This window comes from Anser brachyrhynchus (assembly GCF_964034855.1).
Source record: "Anser brachyrhynchus genome assembly, chromosome: 1".
NCBI lineage: Eukaryota > Metazoa > Chordata > Aves > Anseriformes > Anatidae > Anser > Anser brachyrhynchus.
This window is the reverse complement of record NC_137694.1, coordinates 134,045,681-134,069,983: the sequence shown is the minus strand read 5'-3', so window position 1 is coordinate 134,069,983 and position 24,303 is coordinate 134,045,681. Positions and strand designations below refer to the sequence as shown.

Below are 24,303 nucleotides of genomic sequence, written 5' to 3'. Positions count from 1 at the left end.
CACTAAACCATGCTAGTAAGTTCTACGTTTACACGTTTCTTAAAGACCTGCAGGGATGGTGACTCAACCATTTCCCTGGGCAGCCTATTACAACAGTAAGAGTAAAGAAATTTCTGAAGGGCCAGGCAACAACAGATACTTGCAAATTACTTGTGGTTTTCAGAAAAAAAATATGCTTCTTGTTTGCATTAATGCATCAGACTTTTTACTAAAAATAATAATTATACTAAAAGGTACATTTTTGCTTATTCAGCCTTCTGGTGACATCCTTTTGGTTCCCAGTTAGCATCCCATATGCATGTGAGAAAAAAACTGATCTCCTGCAATTTTAAAAGAATTCATAGCTATCCAAGCAGGGCTTTTTCCAACGGCTAAAAAAGTATCCATTTTTAAGTCAGCAATGAACGGCTTGTCTGTAGCCAGGGGCTTTAAATATTTAAGCTGAGTTCACCAGGCAGTATTTTACTACAGGCTTTGACAATTACCAGAAGGAATGCAGAAACTGTCAAAGCATCTGTTTTCCAGCACTTGCATCTGTAAAAGCATTTTCAAAGAGCTGGCTGGGCTCAGAGCAGGTACAGGGATCTCTGAGCACTTACTGCAGTACCAAGGATAGGGAAGCAGGGAGCAGTTTTCTTTCCTCTTTATCCCATTTACTGTTTATTTGCAGTTTTATCTCTGAATAGTGTTTTCAGTTTTGCTCCCAGATCAGTTCCATTTATTTTTGTCTCCTATGTTGCAAGAACTGTTTTTGTTTGTTTGTTTGTTTGTTTCTCTCCTTCTTCCCATTGTATCAACTTGCTTTTAAAATTAGGTACCTGCAACACTTCCAATTTTTATCTGGATCCTCTCCATTCCTGATGCAACATCTCCAGCTTTTTAAGTACATTTTTGAAATCCGTCTTCCTGCTGTGGGAGGGACAATTCAAAACCAAACGGAAAGCTGATGCCTACCTTAGCTCTTTACCTGACGTCTCTGAATGATGCAGAGACAGTGGTTGCATGTGGGAAGCTCCAGCTTAAGGAGAACCACAGTAAAATAGTGCTATATGACCATCTTTGGTTGAAAGAAAAGTGAAGAGTTCAAGAATTCATGGAAAAGGGAGTCATAGATGATTGTGGGAAAAAGCAGAAAGATAAAGAAAAATGTCTGCAGGGAACGAGTTTGCCTGTGGGGACACATTTTGAGGAGGAAGAGATGTGAGTAAAGTGGGGACTTGCAAAGAGAATTATTCTCATCTGCCTTTCATCTGGTACGGAAAAAAAGGTCCATGGTATTCTCCTAGGCATGGTGTCAGATGAAAAGTAGCTCAGAATTAGAAGGAAAAAATGATGACAGATTTACAACATAGTTACTAGAAATCACAACCAAAGCTGCAAAGAGCCATGGGGTAACAATGAAAGGCAGCCATTGCTGACAGTAGCTAGATTTAGATTAGATACCCCGTGGAGAGAAATGCCTTTCGGTCCTGAGCACAAGGTGTATTTCTTTTACCTTATAGTGTGTCTCACCGAAAGAATGCAAAGTCGTTTCACAGACACTTCAATTGAGGTCTCACATTTCATGAGAATGTCCTTTCAAATTGGCAAAAAGACATAAAAGATCAGGGAAATCTTAAAAAGCTGTGCAGTTAAATGAGTAGTTTTAATTCCTCACAGTGTCAATAATTTGCTCTGTAATTACAGTTGATACAGTAATAAAGATAAATGATAGTCAGCTAAAATTATCTGGAAAGATAATTGTCACTTTAACTCACACAAAGACAACAATTTGCATATGGCAAAATCCTGGCATATTCTTTAGCAGTCCTGTCCTTTTTGCTGATTTCCCTGTAATGTTCCAGCCTAATTTGTTTTTGATTTGTTTTTAGGTATACAAAAATGATTGATCTGGACTGTGGTCATTCTTGCTAAGGCCAAGTTTGTTTTATGCTTCTTTCTGCAGAACAACCAGGAAAGATGAGCAAAGCACTTTTCAGTGCCAGAGTTAATTCTCCTGGTCCCAGCTGCCCACAGGAAAAGGCACAGGTTTTCCAGGGGCTACTAGAAAGGCTTTCATCTATGTAAGTATGTATGTATGTATGTATCTATCTATCTATCCATCCATCTATCTATCTTTTTCTGCCTGTATCTATTATCTGTATTTTCATCTTTGCTTCTGTACAGTGTGGTGAGTAATCAGTAAATGCCAGTTACAGCTGACAGTCAAAGACTGAAGGTCTTTGCATTAAACTTGAGAAGAACTCTCATTTTAATTTGCAGGAGAAATAAACTAAATGCGACAGGAACTCACAGGGGCAGAAAACTTTCACTTGGTCTGGTTGGTATTAACCACCTCATTGCCCCAACATAATGAAACGCTATCAAACACAATGAAACTCTAGAAGCCCCTAGGATTATGTGAGTGCAGCCTACAAAACAGATTTGTACACTCCCTGACTGGTGAAAGGCAGTGGAAAAACTACTGTCTGCTGCTAATGGAAATTTTCAACACCTTTTTCAAAGAAGCTAGCTTGTCAAACTCTTTCTGAAAACAGCCATAGTTTCAAAAAGAATAAGGAAGTTAGAAAAGCCACTTCACCCATTTCCCTATCTCCAGCCTGGGAAAATTACTGAGGGGCAGAGAATGAAAAGCAAGTGACATCTGCCAACATGCTTCATATCTGGGATGCAGTAGTCCTGAAGGCCCTATAATATTACTTAGGGCAATGAATACTGATCACATCCCAAAGCTGCTATCATTTGGCTTTCTGCAGCACAAGAACTAAAGACCATGAGTTGCAGTGTCACCACTCCTTGAGCAATTGGCATTACCATGGTTGTAATTATTCCTCCTCAGCAAAAGTAAGTTGCTCATGCTGGGCAATAGACTCTCTTTTCCAAATGTTCTTTTTGGAAATTTTGTGATGTCAGGCCCACAGAAGGCTGGTGATGCTCTGGTATAGCCAGCCATATAATAAGCATAAGACTACTTTTATATAGACTACTACTTTTTTGTCTAGGACAAATCAGCATCCAGAGGAAAAGCTGCTGACTCAGACTTTCCACTCCAGAGTTAAATAATGTTAGCTGGAAGGAAAGAACAAACTAGCTGAAATGCCACCCCCCCACTTCCATGTTTTCCTCTGTTTATGGGCTTGGATAGAACTGGTTTCATATGGCAGTTGTCTGGGCAATTGATTCTAGCAGTGAAAAGTCACCGGCAGTGAAATTCGTCTCACCTAGCTTAAGCTGTTTCAAAACAAAGTTGTTAGTTTAGCTAATCATCTAGGCTCTTGTACGCTGTGGAGACTTATGGATATTTACGAAAGGTGATTCACCCCACCCCGGGTATTCAGCAGAGGGTGGAATAATCACTCTTTGAAGGTGTCTATCCTTCTCCCCTGGCTATAGCAGGAAGCTAAGTGCTACTTTAGGCTAAGTGATTAGCATTTAATTGGTAGGCAAGATTAATCCCAGTTCACTTTAAAACTTCCTTGGCCACATCAAGCTTAATGCCTTCCTGCGAATTCTGTAACATTTAACGTTCTGTAACTTTACTATTGCCTAGAGGTGTGCTTCAAGCTCCAACACAAAGAGGCAGACTTCTGCCTTGTGCTAAACCGCTGGGGCTACATTAACCCTTTCTCTCAACTTTACCCTGGGTTCCAGTTCACAGCCATGGCTGGTATAAAACCTGGATTTTACTTTTCAGTGATCACAATGAGCTGGGTATTACAGAAAATGCAAAGATATTCTAGGCAAAGGCCCTAAGAGCTGTGAGATGTATTTATTTATTTATTTTAAGTCCTATCAAAATAGGTGCCAGACACTCTACATTCTGCCTCTAGCCTTTTCTTCTTCCGACCCTCGCCTTTCACTTTCAGCTCATGCAGAGTTCTCAGCGTATTTTAATATTTTTTTTTCCTCCCAAAATCTGCCTTCTGTAACAATCCACTTTGATCATTATAATTGGATGAATTTTGCAATAGTGGTACATTAAATTGTGGTGGTGTAGTACTGAGCTTGGATCACAATTCTTCCCAAATTTCTATATAAATCTGGTGTTTCCTACAATCACTGTGAAGCACTGAGGGAAGTGAATCACCCACCCTTTCTCAGGGAGAGTAATATAACACAGCCTCATGTTTCTCTTACTCAGTTTTAAAACAGTAGTAATGTAAGAATTTATTGCTGACCTGCAAAAATTTCACGTCAAATCTGACGAGCAAAATCTCGCCACTTAATAAAGCTATTAAACACTCTGGATTTTTCCCACGTAAGAGATCAAACTTACAACATTACCCAAAGTTCCCTGGCACTACTATTCAATACTCAATACCATTGTATAGAATCATATGGTTTGTCCATAGAATTTATAATCCTGGAAGATACTGTGTCTGGAAAGAGTTTTTATTGCAATTCAATACATGTTAGATGTTACTGTCAAAGATGAAACATCACTCTATCAGCAGTGCTTGTTAGGGAACAACACCTGGTGTATATGCAGCAAAGGTTATTATATTTCCCTTTCACAGTAGAGGTTTTTAAGTCTTGACAATGGACTGGCTTTTTACAGCTGAGATTAAAGTTGAGACTATGACAAGCAGAGAGAGGTGCTCCTCTGTTTATTGAACCTTCTGATGATTTAAACAGGAGGGGAAAAAGATAATTTTCCCATCAAAACTTCTTTTTCCTTTTTAAAAAAACCATATGTAAAATGTCAATGAAATGTCTAAGAAATATTCCACTTCCATCATTTCAGTTATTGCTATTGCCCAAAAAGGGATTTTTGATTTGTTAAAACATCCTAAAAAGTGTATTTTCATTTGCAGCTGAAACCAGATTCATTAAAAATGTAATTAAGGTAAGATTTTATTTTATTTTATTTTATTTTATTTTATTTTATTTTATTTTATTTTATTTTATTTATTATTTTAAATCAAATCTGTTACATCAATTGCTGAAAAAATTTCAATATGAGAATTCTCTGCTGGCTGAAATCTTCAAGCCTACATTGAGTGAGGCTCCTACATAGGAGACACACTCACACTGGAAGGTGCTTGTGTAAATCACTGGTGGAAATGAAGTTTTCATGCCAAGGGCAGAGGAGCCTGCTGGGGCAGTGATATGGCCCCAGGGCTGGCTCTGCCACTGGGGCTCAGCACTACCCCTGTGGAAGAACAGTAAAAACAAAGACAAAAGTCTGTAATGGCTAGTCCAGGGGTCCAGGGAGAAATGGTGTGGTGAAGGCTGTAAAACCTGGGTGGGGGAATGTAGAGAGGCCGAAGATGGCAACTCCTGAAGATGGTGGTTCAGCAACAGACCACGCAATGGTGATGGCACTTCCCTGCCTGCCTGATGGTTGCAGGGCCAGCACAGCCTCATCCATGAGTGATGAGCCTATTAACACTAATTAGCCAAAAAAATATTTGCTGTGTACTCTCAAGTCTTTGCACATGGTGAAAGATGCTTCATTTAATGATTCCCCGTAGAGGGGGTCACAGCTACGCTGATGCTGTCCAATGGAGCCAGACCCAGAGCAGGCACTGTGTGGTGTGCCTGCCTGACCCTCACTAGCAGCTGTCCGCACAAAACGTTCAGCTATTCATACAAAATATTAAGGGCAAATAACATATAGTGTGAATATACAAACATTAATTTACTGAAGCTATTCACTGATGTACAAGCAGACTGGGATAAAACCATTCCTTAAATAGCTTAAGACCCTCATCAAGGTCCTGAAAGTACCTGCTGCTCCTATGAGACATAATTCATCCTACTCAGTACTCCACGGGAAGCTGAAGATGAGGCTTGCTACTGAGTGCTTTGAAGGGTGCTAAGTGTTCACCTTGGGAAGGCTGAGAGCAGCTGGTCTCGGGACACTGAGGAGACCTGCAATTCAAATAGCTTCCCAGGTAAAATGGTGAGATTCTTTGTAATTGGAACACATTTAAGGCAGCCTGTCACTTGATAGCTGTCCTTTGTTCAGGAATCACAGCTTTCACATGCCTTTTGTTTTTTAATACTGAATTAAAATTGGTCTTGAAAAAAGGTTGAATCTTTTTTTTTAAACTTTGTGAATACATTTTTTCATTTTTTTCTTTGAGTTTTTCTATTCTGATAGTTTTTTTGTTTGTGTGTTTGTTTTTTTTTTGTTGTTGTTGTTTTTAAAACACAGAAAAGACATTTCCAAGACAGATTATTGCACAGAAATTTGGATTAAATTAGTTGATATATCTCTGGAAAATATGTGAGGCTGCAAATCTGTTTATTTATTTATTTATTTATTTAAAGAAGCAAAGTTGCTAACTCTGGTGGCTAGAACACTCTAAAATGATTTTGTTTCCATTTGATGAAAACTTAGTTTGTATTTCACTTACAAAGATGGATGAGATGTTACTTGGTTGACGCACAGATGTGCATATGGGTAGAGAAGGCGCATACTCTGAGCACACCATCTGTGAGCATGCCTCAGCTGGAAAGTTTACAGCTCTGCTAGCATGGGACTTATGTCACAGCAAAGCAACTAACTCTCACTTTTCCTGCGTCAACTTGCGAAAGTCCGATGTTAACACAGCTCTGCAGCTTCCAGACCACAACTCGCTTGTATATGGCCAGCTTGAAAAATGGGCATTTGCCAAAGTGGACATACCTAAAAGAGAATATAATTATGTGTGTAATGGGTCCTTGCCATACAGATGGTGTCCCTGTTAATGCTGAAAGCAGCATGCTGCCATCATTAATTTTCATCCCCACACATGTATGGCACATAGAAAACAAGCTCCAAATCATGATACCCTTCAAGGGTATGGAGGTCAGCAGGAGCCTGCTGGAGTGGAGGGGACTACTGCAGAAGATGAGTATCCCCCAGGTTCCCCAGGCAGCAGGCAGATGGGAGAGCCAGCCAGCCAGGGATCTGGCAGCTGCACCTGAACACTTATCTGGCCCCTGTTAGGACTGCAGAAATAACACTCTCCCTTTTCCAGGCAGAGAGCCTTGTCTTCCAGCAGATGTGAATCCATCTACCCCTCTGCAACATGTGTGGAGGAAAGCAGTGCAGAGCCAACGCTGAACCTATGTGTAATTCCAGCCACTGCAGTAAGTGGCTCCTTTGCTTCTGAGAACAAAGAGATCTGGGCCTAAATGAATAAGTCATATGATGTAGATGGAGGAATTTGTGCCTTCTGTTAATCATACTGAAAATATGAGGGCACCTGTTAGCTTCTTCTGTGCAAGTAAAAATAACTTCACTCGACTCCTTCTTTTTCCTTACATATATTCCTTTCTGATTCTAAGATTCTCCATTTGCATCACAGTGCTATTCTGATTCCCAATAGTATGAGATTTTTTTTTTCATATGATCTCTTTTCTTTCCGGATTAGGCTAGTGACTTATTGTATCCACCAAGGACATTTCTGAAGTGACATGAAGGACATGAATCCCCCTTCTTTGCCTCCAGATTTTTTTCAGAACTTGAGAGAACCAGTAATTCAAATGCAAGTAGCAGTGCTGGGAATGATTTCTGGCTCATTGTAATTATGGCCACAAAGGCAGCTAAATAGAGTTACTGACAATTCTGTTGTGAGGAGGATATAACAAAGGGGAAAGATACCCTTCCTCCTTCCTATCCTACATAAAAATAACTGTATCCTAAAAGGGCAGGAAATACAAAAAAATGTTTTTTTTTTCTTTTGTTTATTTTTGTTTTTGTTTTCCCTTTTAGCCTAAGCCTCAAGATGACAAGATGATATGCCCAAGAAGGCGTACTAAAAAGAGGGGATCAAGGTTCAGCAGTAACATAAAACAAAATGAACAGAGATTCCATTAGAGATTTAAAATGACAAAATTAAGGTCAATTAATTTAGGTCAACTAAAGAATGACCCAGTTGTTAACTATGGGCCATTTTATGTGGCTAGAATACCTTGTTTGCTGCTTTGGAGAAACTGTCTCTTCTAGATCCTGTGGCATATCTGCCAGCCCATGTATACGTCTCCCATGCCCTGAGGCACCTCAAGAAGCACTAGATGCCTATACCTAGGCACTAGTCACTTACATGTTGTCATTTGGATGTCTTCATTCTGAACCAAACATCTCACAGAGTATCTTTCAGCTGCTCTGATATATTTTATTTTGTTTTATTCTGTGCATAAATTTATCTGGAGAAGGCATTTGGTTGTTTTTGGAAAGAGAATCAATTTTGTAGAAAAAACACCATTGTCAGATCTTTATGTGCCTGTTCTTGTAAAATAAATTAGTAAGCACCACAAAAATAACCTAATCTGAATAAAAGCTAGCATGTATTTGTTAAGAGCAAACATACCTGACAAATCTTATTTCCTTCTGCTGTAGGGTAACCAGATCTGGGAAGAGACTAGAGGCACATACTTGTCACATAGTACTCAGTGAAGCTTTTGGCACTGTCTCATATGACAATACTTAGAAAAAACAAGGGAGATGTTATCAGACTGAAACTACCACAAGTGGATATAAGAGCAGTTAGAAAAACTTTGCTCAGAGAGTATTTATAATTAAGTTCATTGTCACAATATTGGCACTGAAAGGTAATTCTCAGAGGAAGGGAGGGTCTGTCTCAGGCTGAACAGAACTTGTTCAGTTCCCAGTCAGCCCAAAGAAGGGAACAGAGGACATATTTATTATGTTTGCAGCTGACACAAAGCTATACTGTAAATTCATTGCAGCATAAGATTAAGAACAAACATGATACCAACAAGCTGGGATTAAAAACAGACATGGTTCTTACAGGGTGAAGACAGACAGGAGGTAGCTCTCCAGAAGAGTCTACAGGGGTTGTATTGATTGTGATGGGTATGTTATTCAATATTGCCATGGTGTTATGAGAAATGCAAGCACCATATTGGGATTTGAAAACTGGTGGTGTCTTTGAAAGATGATTGCTTTTATCCTTCTGCTCTTCAAATAGCTGCTAAAGTCTTACACTGAATTTTCTATCCAGTTTTGGGCACAGTCTTTTTAATAATAGCAGATTGAATCAGTTGGAAAAACTCTGCAAGGGAGCAATATGAATGATGATAAATCTTGAAAAACATGATCTATGGGAAAGACAAAAGCAATTGGGGAATTTTAACTGGGAGAGAGAGAAAAAAAAAAAAGGGAAAGAAACCCTGCAGGTGATGTGATGTTGGTCTTCAAGTACAGCAAGTGAAACACTGCCATATTTGGATGTCCATTGCTCTTGGTGTCTAAATTAGCTTCAACTAAGGCCATTCAGTAGGTCCATGAGTGATCTGGCTAACACGTCATTTGTGTTGATATGCCACAACACCATTAAGGGGTTCGACATATACTTTGAGAATGCAAAGGATGATATATTCAGTATTACCACTTGGGCCTGGCCTAGTCCTGCCTGGAAGAACCGATAGGAGACCAACACAAGACTGGAATAGTTGCAAGCACACTGAATTCATCGAGTTTCCCATGACTAAAATGATTATAAAGCATGTTAATTCAAAGAACTACAAACTATGTGTCATGTCATGCCTCTGCCAGGAGAAAAGTGCACAGTTTATAAATCTTGTATTTTAGTTGGCTCATATACTTTATATTATTTTCATTTTTTACGTAATTAAAGGTGACTAAATAGGTGCAATTCTTCTAGCAGGAGCTCAGTAAGCTATTCTGAGCAAGTTTAGATATGGTATCTCTGAGGCAAGGCTGCAGGAATGTGATGGAAAGCTGTCTTTCAGCCAAAAGTGAAATTAAGCATTGTCTTTTACTCCTGGCTGGAATTTCTGACTCTCGTATGTTCCCAAAACTATGTCAATTTGGAGAGAGAGAAAAAAACACTCAGAACTTTGCTTTACTCATCTCGTCCACACCTCATTACTCCTAGTAAACCCTGTATCTGTTCTCCCCCTAGCTTGTGCACACCTCCAAATTTAGCTTTGCTGTTATTACTCATTACTTTAACAGTTCTATACCATAAAATAATTTTGTTCTAGTAATGTTTCAGTTCCTGTGAAGTTATGTAGGAGAGAAAGCTTGTGTGAGCAAGGAAAAGTGGCTGGGTTTCAGGGATTCACCTTGATCTAATGTGATCTTGATCTACGGCTGGGAGCCCTTCCCTTCCTCTTGGCATGAAGGTTGTTATCCTGGGTTATAAACAAAACAAAACAAACAAACAAACAAAAAACACCAAAAAGCAAACAAACAAAAAAACAGGCAAACCCACCCATGTGTTGACCTGATGTTTTCACACATTGTAGCTTTCACTGTTTTTCTCAAGGCTAGCACTGAGATGGATTTCTGGAAAGCTGCCTCCAGCCGTATATACCCTATGATTTCCTGTCAATGGGTATTCCTTAGTGAGGCTGTGATTCATGAACAAATTGCTAGTATGTTGACCATTATCTTAAACTGAGATCAATAAGGTTTAATTACCACTCTTACTTTTGCTAAGCTCAATTCTGCCCAAACTAAAATTATTACTGAAAATCAAAGGTTTACTTTAGCAGAAATTAAGAGGTAGAGTTAACATTCTTTATTACAAAAAATCAAAACACATTCTTACAATCCAAAAACTTGCTAATAAATTGTTATTTCTTTTCATATCCATGATTTCCTTAGCTGAGTAAAAGAAAATCACTGACAGATGGTCAAAGTACCATCTTTTATAACCCAAATCATCTAGGTTACACATTCATTTATACACATCCCACAATGCATCTGCAGATTTTTATTCCAATAGCTAAACATCAGTTCATTTACATTTACATAAATTCTATATTTTAACATCACTTGGAGAACAATAACCTTACAAAGATTTTGTCAAAATCCTTCTGTATTACAGTGACTGTGGTTACATTTTATTAATATCCTCAACAGTGAGACTTAATCAATGTCTTGGCAAAACTTCCTTGTCATCCAGTATCAAACATCCTCACCACTCTCACCACTTTCCATTCCAACAACTTAGCACAAAACCATCCAGCATTGCTCTTAACCACTTTGGCAGTACCTCCTTTTGTGTAAAAGGCAAATTAGTACTACTTCTGCTATATCCACACACCAAGCTCCTGCACCTAGGGGCCTCACAGAGACACTGTACCTGCCTAGTGACATCATTTACCAGAAACCTGGGTAGGGTCAGCTAGAGCCAGAACAAAGTTGCTTTGTTTTCCCACCATGCTATTGGAAGGACTCAGGGTTTTCAAGAAGATAGCATTGATTCCACAATTCTATTGAGAAATACTTATTGAGGTAAGGCCTTACTTGCATGTGAATTAGGATCATAGGCTGACTTTTAGGCAGCAGACATAAAAGAATATTTTGTTCAAATGGTAAAAAGTAACAACAGTAATGAAGCAAGTTGCCACAATCTGTGGAAATAAGTTACAGTCTGAAAGCTTTCTCCATTTCAATAACCGTTGATGTTACATACCACAAAGGTAAGGAGAAGAGTTTTGTTTTACAAAATTTTTTCATGTTGTAATGGATATTTCAAATTTATTTTTAATGAGTAGAAAAGGAAAAGAAAATGTTCCCAATTCCTTCTTACTTTGTTTATACTTCAATTCTGTTATTTTATGCTGTCTTTCCTGACTCTGAAACCCCTAGGCAGGACAGCCCTGGTGTGCCTTTCCAGTCCAGTTTTGCAGGCCATTCTGATAGTCCTTGCAAATAGGAATCCTCAGACTCATCCCTCCAATGCACCCCAGACTGCCTCAGTGCTGCCAGTATTCCACTTTTCCTTATGACTTGAACTCAATTAAATTCCTGTTTGCCAAACCTTTTCCAAAATATTTACCTGCTTCAGGCGTTTTTCTGACAGTTTCCCTTAGTTAACCTTCCTTAGTTAACCTTCCTGGAGCACTAATTCTTTTCCCATCAGAAAATGTTTTCTACAGAAACTCTCATCTTCTATTTGAACTTTTTTTTTTCTACCAGCATGAAGTGTCAACAGTCTTCACTATAACATTTCTCCAGTGTGAGTCATTTCCTTCCCTTTTATGAAGAACAAGCAGCAATCTTTTGCATGTGAAGGACTTTTTCAACTGTGCACTCTGTTAACCTGAAGGATGGATCATTCCTCACCACAGCATCATTATAGATAAATTATTTATAGATAAATAGACAGTATTATTTACTGTATTATTCAGCTGTTTAGAGACAGATGAAAAGAAACCTCTGAAAGAAGAGTGTACAGTTTAGAGAGGTGAGTCTAGGGTAAAACCGTGGAAAAAGGAATATTTACATTCATCCACAGAATATTTTTCTCTCCCCATTAAGATTTTCTGGAAGGTAGCCATCCAAAACAATCTGCCATGAATATCAAAAGAAGTCTCAGTTATCCTTCAGAAAACCAGCTCTGTTTCCTTTACAGAAGATGCAAATAACTTACATAGTAGAATAAGCACTTTTGACCTCAGCATCCAACTTGCATGTTAAAGAACCACCACTTCTCTTACACATTCCTTTTAACTTATAGCTTTTGGCTGCTTTTTGCATTAAAAAAGAATTGTGCTGGGGTTCCACAAAAACAAACAAACAAACGAAAGCAACATTTGGCACAGGTAGTGTGTGTTTGATACTTGTACTCAGTCTATCACATCAATACATGCTTACTGTTGTGAGGAATGAAAAATGTAGTCATGCTAACTGGTACCTAGATATTCTAGTTTTAGTACAATGTTAATTGTATGTAGTTGATTAAAGAATTCAGGAAATGCTAGAGAACATCTGATGACAATGTCTATTAAACTTTAAGGACAATGTAAGAACAATGTTAACTATTATTACATAGCATTTTGCAGCAATTCGTTAAGCTAACCAGTTAGAAGTTTAAAATACTTGTGCATATGAACGATGCAAGAGAATGCATATAAGCATACATAATCTGTAAGAGGGTTTGTTCTTGGTCAGACAGAAGCATTTTCATTCATTGAGTTTACCTGGATGGCCATTTTCTGTAAGTATTATTACAAATAACTTTGAAAAAACAAAGGCTTAGTGCCTTGAAGAGTCTTTGGGTAGGGGAGATGTCCACATTGAATATGAGTTTGACTTACAATGTTCCATCTTGTCCATATTTAAGATGCAAAGCTTTGGCTTCAGTTAGGCCAATGAAAAATTGCCTGCCTACCTCTGAAGTCAGAAGTTGTCTGTACATTTCTGTATTCTATCAAAAAAACTGGTTTCTCTATTAAAAAGAAAAGTAAAAATATTGACACTGCAAAAGTGTCAATATTTAATTTGCTAAATTAGACTGTAGAGTGATAGTCATTTGATCTGTCTTTCTTTGTCTAAAAAGTAGGCATTAAGTACATGCTAGCTGTCTCTAACTCCTTAGAAGACCAATGGGGAAAGATCAGTAATGTGGTAGGATTCTCCCAGTTCCAAGTTAAGATGCTAAAATATCTGGGATGAATAGCATCTCCTGGAGATGCTATTCATTTCTCATTCGTTATAGAAGATATCTAGAAAATATACTTAGGCCCAGTCAACTAATATTTGGGCATTTACACTGAAGAAAGCTGAATCTGGTTCACAAAGCAGAAATGTTGAGGTTCCTACTATCCTATGAATTAACCTTCTTGATTTCTACAGACCTAACTGTCCATAGCCTGACTGCATTTATTTTCATATATATATTCATATTGACTTCTCCATAAAAATCTTATTCACCTTTTCTAATGCTACCCCTAGACAAATGTTTACAGACACAAGAACCCCATCTCCCTTCAGCCATCATTTGTAGCTTCAGCTAATGAACTGCGAGGCCTACCTGCCCCACAAGCACTACTGAACCTGGGGCATGAGGAGACAACTTTCCATGTCCTTATAGAAACATGGAAAAATGCATCTCAGCCTTCTTACACAGACCTTCCTATGAGGATAAATGCCACTTAAAATTTACTCTTTGAACCTGCATTTCCCATCTGTAACAGAAGCTGGGGAAGCTAGTGGAGAAACATCTGAATCTTGCTAGTTGAGCTAGTTTAACCTCTCTTTTTGCACAACGTCAGGTTCCTTTGCCAGAGGGGCCTGGGTAAAGCTTGTAACATAATTTTGTTGCCATACTAGTTGTAGGGACAAGGCTAGCCTGTGGCCTCACTGTTCCTGTCATGTCAGAGGTCAGGGAAGGATTAGAGCTGGAGACCTTTCGGATCTAGCTTGCCTCTCCTGCTACATTTGGGGAAACCCAAAGCCGGATTTGAGGAAAGCTAAACCCACACACAACAACGCACCATTCTGCATGATTTGCAGAAACTGGAATTCCCTACACAGATGAAAGGTTCTCAGGACCTAAAGCCACAACACATTTCTGTGCATGAGAATCAGCAAAAGTGCAGGTGGTTTATACCAAATCCATAAAAATATTTTCCTGTCACTGTATCAAACAGCAGTTTTTTACCTGGAAAAAGTGACGTCTATTCCAATGTCTATATAAAACTGGTCACATTTTTTAATGCTACATGCTTCTTATACAGTTAAAAATACATGAAAGCATTCATAACTTGATAGTAATTCAGCCGTGAAACTGGCTGATGGTTTATTCAGGCTCCAAGAGTGGTGAGAACTCGTTACTTGTTCCTACTAAATTTATTCATCCTGAGAGATTTCCAAGTAATACTAATATGGAGCACTGACTTCATAACAGCAGAAAGACAAAGTGTTCCTGTTTCATACTCTCCATGAAGGGATTCAGGAAGGCAGTATCAAGACTGTAACAAAAAAACGTGGTTTGGGTAGAGTTCTTTGAATTACAGACTGTTAATAAATATTTTTTCTATTGTTCTTCATGTGTATAACATTCAAAGATTTATCCTAATTTCTACAATTGGTCTTGCATTTGTAAGAATTCACAGTATTACTTGGGACACTTTCTTAATATTACCTCCTGTTTGTCTAAATGCATATACAATGCAGGAATGCTATAAACGAACTGTCAGCACAAAACAAACAAACAAACAAAAGACACAACAAACAAAGAAACAAACAAACAAACACAAACTATTAAATTTACAGTAAAAGAGCAGAGTCCTGTTTTTCAATTGTTTCAGCAGTTGTGATACTTTGTACTGATCATTATTCATGCATGTGACAAGGTTGAATCCAGTTGTGTTTCTCTCTTCCCACCCACATAAATAATTTCAATTAAAATTGATGTTTACTGTGTTTATAAGCAGAATTGCACTTTCCTGAACTCAGTCTGCACCAGTACTTAATAGCTAGGTCTCATTTTATTCTTCACCTTTACCCTCTGCCAAACGCAGCTGACTTCGCATCAGCAAAATTTGCTTTCAAGTTATCTTGACAAAAGCCTAACAGTTCTGGATTTATATATATATATATAGTGTGTGTGTGTGAAAAAAGTAGCATTTTCAACTCTTAATTTTTACAGCTGTTCAATGAGCATTTGGATGTAAAGTGATGAACAGAATGAGAGAGAAGGCAATCAGCTGAAGAAATTAAAAGGATATGTTACTGATTTTATTAACAAACAAATCTCCATTTGCTCATTTCTATTTCTGGATTGGGTCTACCACTGGTTGTAATCCTTATGATTCACCAGAGAATGAATTGTGAATCTTTCCACCTCTACCCCCACTTACAAATTTACATGTACCCATTTCATTCTCAATTTGTCCATAACTACTGCTTACACAGAGATGACAGAAAGTCCAAATTGCCCCATGCCAATAGGAGATGTTATCACTGTGCTGGGAGCACCTTCATACCTGCCATATGAAGGACTTGTTCCCAATTACAAAAGGAATTAGTCCCTATGTTTCCCAAAAGAAAGGGATATTTCTAGTTTGGGAACTGCTGCTGGAGAGGACAAAGAATATATATATATATATATATATATATATATATATAATTTATAATATATATATAATATTATATTATATATAATGAATATAATATATATATATTTAAAAACAGCAAAACCCAAACTTGCTTATATTAATGAAGTTGAATATATATATACATATGTTGCTATTAAAGGGGACTTGTTACAGTGATATCCTAAAATAATATGCTATTTCTCTGGATGTGCTCCTTAATCAGGTCTCATAATACTGCTTTAATTAGAGGGCAATACTATTAAGCCAAATATAATGAAATAAAATAATTCCATTTGTAGAAGAGTGAAAGGCTTATTTGAATTCTTTCTTTAACTTCTTCATCAAAAATATTCTTAAGTTTCAATAACATACTACAGTAACATTTTCACTTCTCATTTAATTTTCTGTAAGCCTTCTGAAAAAGGTAATTTTCAATGAAATTAAAAATAAATCCAACTTTTTAAAACATAAAGGTATTCCCCCTTACACACAATTCTTGCTACTCTAATTTCTGATGTCTGAAAATAAGAGTAGTAGCATTAAGAAAGAAGAAATGGAAAGATAGCAGAAAAATATTTGCAAGGGGAATAATTTGTTATCCACATAACAAATCGATGGGAAAAAAAAAGTAATAAAAATGCTACTTAAAACTTTCATATCCTCTTATGTGGAAGATGGCTGTCTTTTTTAAATATTTCAGTGGTACAACCATGTAAAGCTTTTGTTTTGTATTGAGTTTAATGACTTAGGCAAAACACAAAGCCTCCATTTGCTGTCTTTTAAAGGCTTGAATGTAAGCTATTTTATGAATGCATGGATTTTCAGAAATAATCCTAATTACTGTATGTCTGTGTACACTATAAAGAAATTAGGTGGTATTCCTTGTGAAAAAAACATCTCCATGCATTCAAATAATTATATAAATTATGGTAAAAACTTAGAGGAAGTGTGCTACTAAACTTGTTTTCTTATTCATTTTTAAAAGGAAGGCCAAGAACAATAGTCTTAAGTTGAAAAATTATATAAAAACTGATCTATCTGCTATTCTTATGATTTCTGTAAAAGCAGCACAGCACCTGCCAAGAGAATTGTTCCCACTCTGCTTTGAGGAAACAGCAAAGTGTTGCCCGAACAATTCACCCAAGAAGAATGTTATTGAACTATACATTTTAACGCACACCTGTGCTGGCCTTAGGAAACAGCTCATGAGAAACTGCAGTTTTGCTAGCAGTTAATGTGCTTTCTCCAAAGATATGATTTAATAGGAATGCTGAGCTGTTAGCACACGGGCTACTGCTTTACTCAGTTGTTGACCCCTTGGAAACTGAAAATTCATGGGCTTGTACCTACCTCTATGTAAATCTCCTTTGAAGTCAACAGATGTAAAAATCCAGGCAAAAGTAAAATAAAAGGAAAATCAAGGCCTGGGGCTGTCATCCCTGCCCTCCTGCTTTTATTCAGGTTAGGATTTCAAACATATAATTGCAAGATGGTTTTTTGTTGTTTGTTTTTCTTCTGTCATTTGGGAATGTAGATTGGGGCTGAGCTGTATCAAAAGGCAGAATAGGTGCAGACTTGCTTTGCAGAGCTGCAGGATGGCACGAGGGCAGGCAGCAGCGGCAGGTTTCCAGCTGCCCTGCCATTCTGAATGATCCCTCCCAGCACTCTCCAGAACTCTCTCTTTTGCTACCTCTGTGCCTCTCTCAGGCAGCAGTAATAATGACACTGTCAATCACATTGTGGGAGAATAAGAATAAAAAAATTAGAAGACTTCATGCCTTCCCAATACATTGTTATGCTTCTAAATTAGGGCTTCCTCAACACTGAATGTATTCAATCCCATATCTCTCAAATCTATACCAAGATTAATGTATACAGATGCCTTATGCCTCATGGCCCAAAGCAAGTCTCACTCACACTGAACCACTGTTAACACCACTGCTCTTTAGTCTTTTACTTTTTTCATATGAAAATTAAATGCTAAATCAAAGGTTAAAATGTAAAGAGTTTATTTCACTTCAGAAAGCACAATAAAAACAAATAGCTCAGTGTAACTTGGAAGACCCACTGTCAGCTATTGGGAGGGACCAGGGCTTTCCTCCCTGTAGAAATGACAAAGATTAAGACGGAAGTTCAGAACACTGTGCTGAAGATCATAATTTTAAATGGGCAATCAGCCCAATGACACAAGAAAAAACTGCACCTTACATTCCTATACGTGGACATGCATTTCAACTCTGGGAAAGATCAACACATGGAAAGATATTAGAGATGGTGTTATGAGAATTTTGCCAGTGCATCAATACATAAGCAACCTGTGCATGCTTTTAATTATCTTTGAGATAAAGTCCTAAAGATCATAAAATGAAAAATTGCACAAAGCAGCTTGAAAACATGAGGCACCATGTTTTCACACATCTCTCTGCTGACTGAAATTTTAAAAAGCTTGCTGGCCCCTGAGTATCTACCAACAAACAAACAAACAAACCAAACCAAAACAAAAAACAAAACTATAAATTAAATGAAATATAGAAGCCACATAACTCACAATTTGGCAGTAAAGCTTCAACAAGCTCAATAAAGATGACATTGCTGAAGGTCTAGCTATAATTGAGAAGATAGATTGATTGGTCAACCTGGTCACATTTACATTTCATCCTTCAAAAGATGACCAGACATAACTTAATATATGGAAATGACACTCTTTCAATGAGACAGACATAAGAGCTGTAGAAGACAGTCTATGGGATACAAACAAGCCTCTGTGCTCCTGCAAGAGTATATAAGATAAAGGAGATAGAATAAACCATAAGGCTGTAAATCTGGCCAGAGACTGTGCTTGATTTTAGTGTAACACATAGGTGTGGCAGTTATGCACAAGGAGGAAACATTTTGACACTGAATGGTATGAATTGTAGACAGAATGAACATATAATTATTCTGATCAGATGTGGGAATACCAGAAAAGTCATGATTTTCATCTTCGGGAGCGCTATTTTAGGGAAACCTACCATTTGGGAAAGGAGATAGTCTAACCTCAAAAAAAGAGCCAGTGTTTAGTTACATGGTAAATACAGCTGGATGACATAAAATAAGCCACTATTTTCCCAAGGCTGCCCCACCCATGGCCTTCAGGCCAGGTATGTGCTGACCAGTTACTGTGATGGCACAGTATGAATTTTCTCTTGCTGTGGATCCAACACCTGTTCACTCCTTAACCGAAAATGAAGACAGTTTCCAATTAAAGCCAATAAGCTCAGTTTTGGTGGTACAGATAGAGCCACTAGCAATTCTCACTTTGTTTTGTTAGGTGGGAAATCTGGAATTTGTGCTGTTGTAACTACCAGCAGAATCTGGGAACTAATAGACATTTGCTTTGTCAGAATAATTAAGAAAGAAATACTTATATTGTGTCTGATGTCAAATAATTATCAAAAAATCTCCTATAGCAAATAGTACTTCATAGTGCTATATATGCTGGCCATCTCACAATTGACTAGTTAAAGAGCTGACACTTCAGCTGTCAATAGCGTCCGGTTGTGTTTTCTATCATGAGGAGAATGCAGTGTTCCCACTTAAGAGGCAGGGTTAAAACATGATGCACACTCCCATTCAACGACCTGCCATTGATAATATAATGAAGAATGTATATACATTTTCATCTGTATTTGCCCATTTCCAGCTTTTCATAGTGTACCCACATCTGAGGGAATTTCATGCTTCTTACATTTGGGACCCACTGCTCAGTGGGAGTCTTTCCTCTGGGGAAAGTGAGAAATAAGATAACCAATACAGAGAAAGAATAAACTCATGTCCAGAAAACGCAACAACTTCAGCTCCCTCCCTGCTCTCTGAACGCCATCATTGGGAACCTACAATGGGCTAAAGACGATCTACTAAATAATTTACAACATACAGCCTAAATGATTTTTCCCTGTTAGATGTGCATTAACACATGGAAGTCTAACACATGGAAAATTTTATCTGGCCTCAGAACGAAAAAAAATTGACCCCTCCCATTCCATTACCTCAAGTCAGACCGGAGTTTAGATGACTCTACTGTCTTCTGAAGAGGCTGTTCTACGGCTTAGTCTAACTCCGCTTAATCACAGCTTGACTTTGAAACATACCCTTGGAACAACGATTATACCAATATAGACTTTATATATTACTTTCATTGCTTGCATCTCAGAAGACTATTCCTCAAAAATCTGGCTTTGTTAAACATGGCATTATAAAATGCTACCTCATTTCTAGTCACAAAACTTTGAAAAATCAGGGAAAAACCTTCATCTAAGACTGCACTCTATATTAAAGTAACATGCTTTACTTTTGCACAAAGATCACCATTCCCCCAGATTTCAATAGATTCCTATGGACCATGCAAAATGCCACAGACCACAGAAGCTATGGTTTCGAATTGATGCTTTTATTGATTAATCAGGCATTGAATCAGGTATTGTAAGGCGAACAGACTTTGTTTGTTAAAAATTGTCCAGATGAATACCTTTCATAGTAAACTTGTTTCCTCATAGTCCATACAGAATACAAAATAATTCAAGAAACAAGCAAAAAAGGAGCACCTGACTAGTTACTGTCATTCTGTGTGTGCATGTATGTATGTATATACACACATTACACTATACTTGTACATACACTAGTGTGTGTATACCCATACATACATATACACAAACATATAAGCACGTAATGTACTGACTCAATTAATACTGTACTGAAGCAACGTGGCTTAGCTCCAAATGAAGTATTCTGTATTAAAATATAAATGATACAGCAAGGCCTGTAGATTACAGACCATTTGTTTTTCCTTTCACCAAAACAATGATCTGTTTCTGAACTCACAGTTTATTTTTAAAATGAAAATATGTGAGATCACTGGGGATCTTTCCAAATTCATGGTATTAATTCCAGCTCAATCTCTGCTAACATTGTATGACCAAACACTGAACAGCGTTTTCAGTTTGTCCGCTACTGAAATCAGCTTCTAGAATTAATATTTCTGGCAAAAGAGGAGGCACACAGCTTTGCTACTTGTACTGTGGTAATATACCCTCTCCTGTTAGATGGAAACTTGGCAAAAATCCTACATTAAGACTCCCTTCCTCCTGGACATTTTTATCACTACTTCTTATCAGTCATCACCTGTCAGCTCATTATAATAATTTTCATGCCATCTCAGCTACCTTCCAAACATCCCAGGCCAGATTATCTGGGCAATGTACACCAGGTAGTAGAGGTAGCAATGTATTCAGATACAAAACACAATGTTTGAGGATTAATTTACTTTTTCGTTTTTGAGCATATCCATTTATTTATTACTAAAGACACAAAGATAAACACTGCAGTACACTGTATGTACATATTTTCTGGTATTTATGTCAATTCTGCACCAATCTTGCCTGTGAACCATGAGATACTACTGCATCAGAAAGCCATGGTACCAGCATTGTACTGTCACACTTTTCTCCATTTAATTCACCAGTTAGCAGGGCATGTAAAGTGAAATGAAAGGAATATGGACAGACATTTATTTTCTGTTAAAAAAGGGAAAAATAAACCCTGTATGCATGTATGTATTCATCACCTTGCTCTTAAGTTTTATATATCATCATAAGGCAAACTGTAGTGCAGCTTTGTACCTGCAGAAACTATTTAAAAAAATCTGAAGCTGAGCTTGGGAACATTTTATTCTGGACCCATTAGTGAACAAAGTGCATTAAGGCATCCATTTCAAAGGATACCTAAAGCATGGTAATTACTGAGAAAATCTTTTTTTTTAAAGCTGGTATTCAACTTATCCTCTTTCTACACAGGCAGATTTTCACCACTTGCATAGTAACAACAAAACACCGTAAGAAAACCATTCTTTTAAAGTTGTCATATGCCTCAAGCATCTTCCAGAATGATCATTTTATGTAAGTATTGTAGTAGTTACAAAGGGTTTCTACTCTGTAGAAAGGAAAGAGAAAAAAAATGCACCTGATTCAGCTTTGAGATAAAATAGGTACAACCTCTATTGACTTCATTGAAGTTTATCCACCAACACCAAGATGAATGCAGGGCCTGCCTGTGCAGATTCCTACTGCTGCTGAAAATTTGTTATTTACTCCTCATTCACAAAGAGAACTGGGCTTTCCCAAACAACCCAAGACAATGATAATTATGAACAAACTCCAGCTGTAGTGTTTCTCCATACAGCACATGCAAAATGGATTTCCTTGCTTTGTTATAGATACTACATAGTGTACAACAATGAAACATTTGTATTTAATTTAAAATCAATGGTAAGGTGGCTCACGTCTCACTTCTGAGTTATTGGCTGGGCTTGCTGTGTTGAACCTTGTAAAATCAGCAATAAGCATTCACATGTCTACCATCAGAACCATGACGTCTTCCATTACAATCAAACCTTAAATGATGCAGTGCTTTATCAAGTTAGTCTACAGTCAGACCTTGGATTGGCTGCTCTCCTCCAGTGTTCTGATTTTCAGAGATGGTATCAGTCTTTCACATCCTCAGTGATTCTACAATGTTTCCCAAACATGAAAGTGAAACACTGGCAGATGGGAATGTTGCCATCAATAAAATAAATCACCAGATGATTTATACACTCACATTTCTAGGAGATACTCCACACGTGTTTTATGAACAGAGAACATACTGCACCATGAACAGAAGTAAATTAAACTTTCTTCTTTTGCTGTGTTGGCTAGCTCCACTTCCTTGCTTGTTTATTTTCATTCTATTTGGTCTGCACATTCCCATGTGGAAAGTAGAAATTAAGAGATCTTGCATTCAATAAGATCAGTAATGAGAGCACTAATATTGGCATGAATAAAACCAGCAGTATACTGACTTGTCCACTGCACAGTTTTCATCCTTCCAATTTCCTGCTTTTATCCACTGTAAAATAAAATGATGTAAAGGGGCTGATGAAACTTTAATGAATAGGACCGTCAATGTGCAAAGCAAATAAGTCATTTTCCAGGTATCCAAAACAGGCTTTCCCTTTTCTCTCTCTCTCTCTCTCTCTCTCACTTTCTTTCTTTTTCTTTTTTTTCCTTTTTTCTTTTTATAAATAATTTATAAATCTTCCTGTAAGATACTAAATACAAATCAAAACAAAAGCAACTGCAAAAAGAGTTCTAAGGTATTATTAAAGCCACTTCTTGTCCTGCACAAAGTACTCAGAAAAGAGAGATTCTCCCCTTTTCACTTCTGTCTATGTTCGACAGCAACAACTGGGATGCCACGCAGTCTGCCAGCTCTGGCAAGCTCCTGCAGGCAGCTGCCCTCAGGAAACGCGCCCTCCTACCTTTTAGCTTTTAGCAGTCATGCCAGCTGCTCAGAGGAGTCTAAGTGGTCAGGGATAGGCAAGCCAGTTATAATGGTCAAACACTTATTCCACACAGTGAATGTGGGGCACACGGGCTGCCCAAACGTAATGTCAAAGGTGTAAAGGTGCAGGGAGTTCAAGGCATCGTAAAAGGCAAGGGAACCGTTGTCGTAGTCCAGCAAAATGCCAACACGGCGGAGGTGAGGTGCAGGCTCTATTGGGATTTCTTTGCTGTTGTGTCGCACTACCCACGTATTGTTACAGCGGCACAGCACCCAGGAGGCAGAGTTCTTCCCGATCCACTCGTGCTTTGGGGCTGACTTGTATGAAATACCAATGGCATACCTGCAAAACAAAAACAACTCAGGAAAGCAAGTGCCTCCTGCCCTGCTCATAGGCTGGTGTGTCAGCCACTCACTGGAACTCCCCAGTCTCTTGGTTGTACTGATTAAGTTCTAAATAAGTGAAATTGCACCATAATATCGGCATGGTTTTAATTAATGTTTTTCCCATGTCTCTCTTACTTCTGAGATGTCAGGGAAACTTAATTGTCCCTCCCTTTGTTTGTAGTTTGGCTGCTATGGTCATTTTTTGGAGCACGTGCCTCTGGTATTCTAAAGGAAAATTGTTAAGTACTCAGCAACTTAGGGTTTAAATCACTGGGCCTCGCATTTCCACTTCTAAACAGATGAATACAGAAGAATTCATTGATTTTAAAATACATTGCTATCTGTCATCTAATCTGATCTCTCATTTCTCCTTTAATATATGGCCCAGAAGGACAAATGCAAGAGTAGACATCAAAGGACACATTAAAAAAAAAAACATTTTTGCCATTCTCAAATATGTTTTGCCAGATGTTAGTGTGGTTTTTAGATTCAAATGAGCATTTTTTAGACTGGGTATTGCGCCAAGTGAAGCATTTACAGGTGAAGACGTTTGCTCTGCAAACTGTAATTTATGGCAAAATGTCTAGGGTAGAAGGATTATGAAAATGTTCTCATTAATGGACACTAAGGGCAAATACCTGTTTTCTCATATATTAAAGAAATGTAAAAGTTCCTCACGTTCTAGAAACACTGCAGTATTTGTAGGGCTTTCAACCAACAAAGATTAATGTGCCATAAGTTACTCTA

At 37.8% G+C, this 24,303-nt stretch overlaps 1 protein-coding gene across 10 annotated transcripts in view; it reads right to left on the bottom strand.

Annotated features, from left to right (window-relative positions):
- Positions 1-10,487: 10,487 nt before the first annotated feature.
- Positions 10,488-24,303, bottom strand: part of MID1 (midline 1) — a 251,404-nt gene continuing 237,588 nt past the window's right edge. For all 10 annotated transcript variants that reach the window (XM_080593000.1, XM_080593006.1, XM_080592998.1 and 7 more), the window contains exon 10: positions 10,488-23,512. In XM_080593000.1, the coding sequence (XP_080449126.1) occupies positions 23,164-23,512 (349 nt within the window). In that variant the 3' untranslated portion in view covers positions 10,488-23,163. The remainder of the gene's footprint in view (positions 23,513-24,303) is intronic.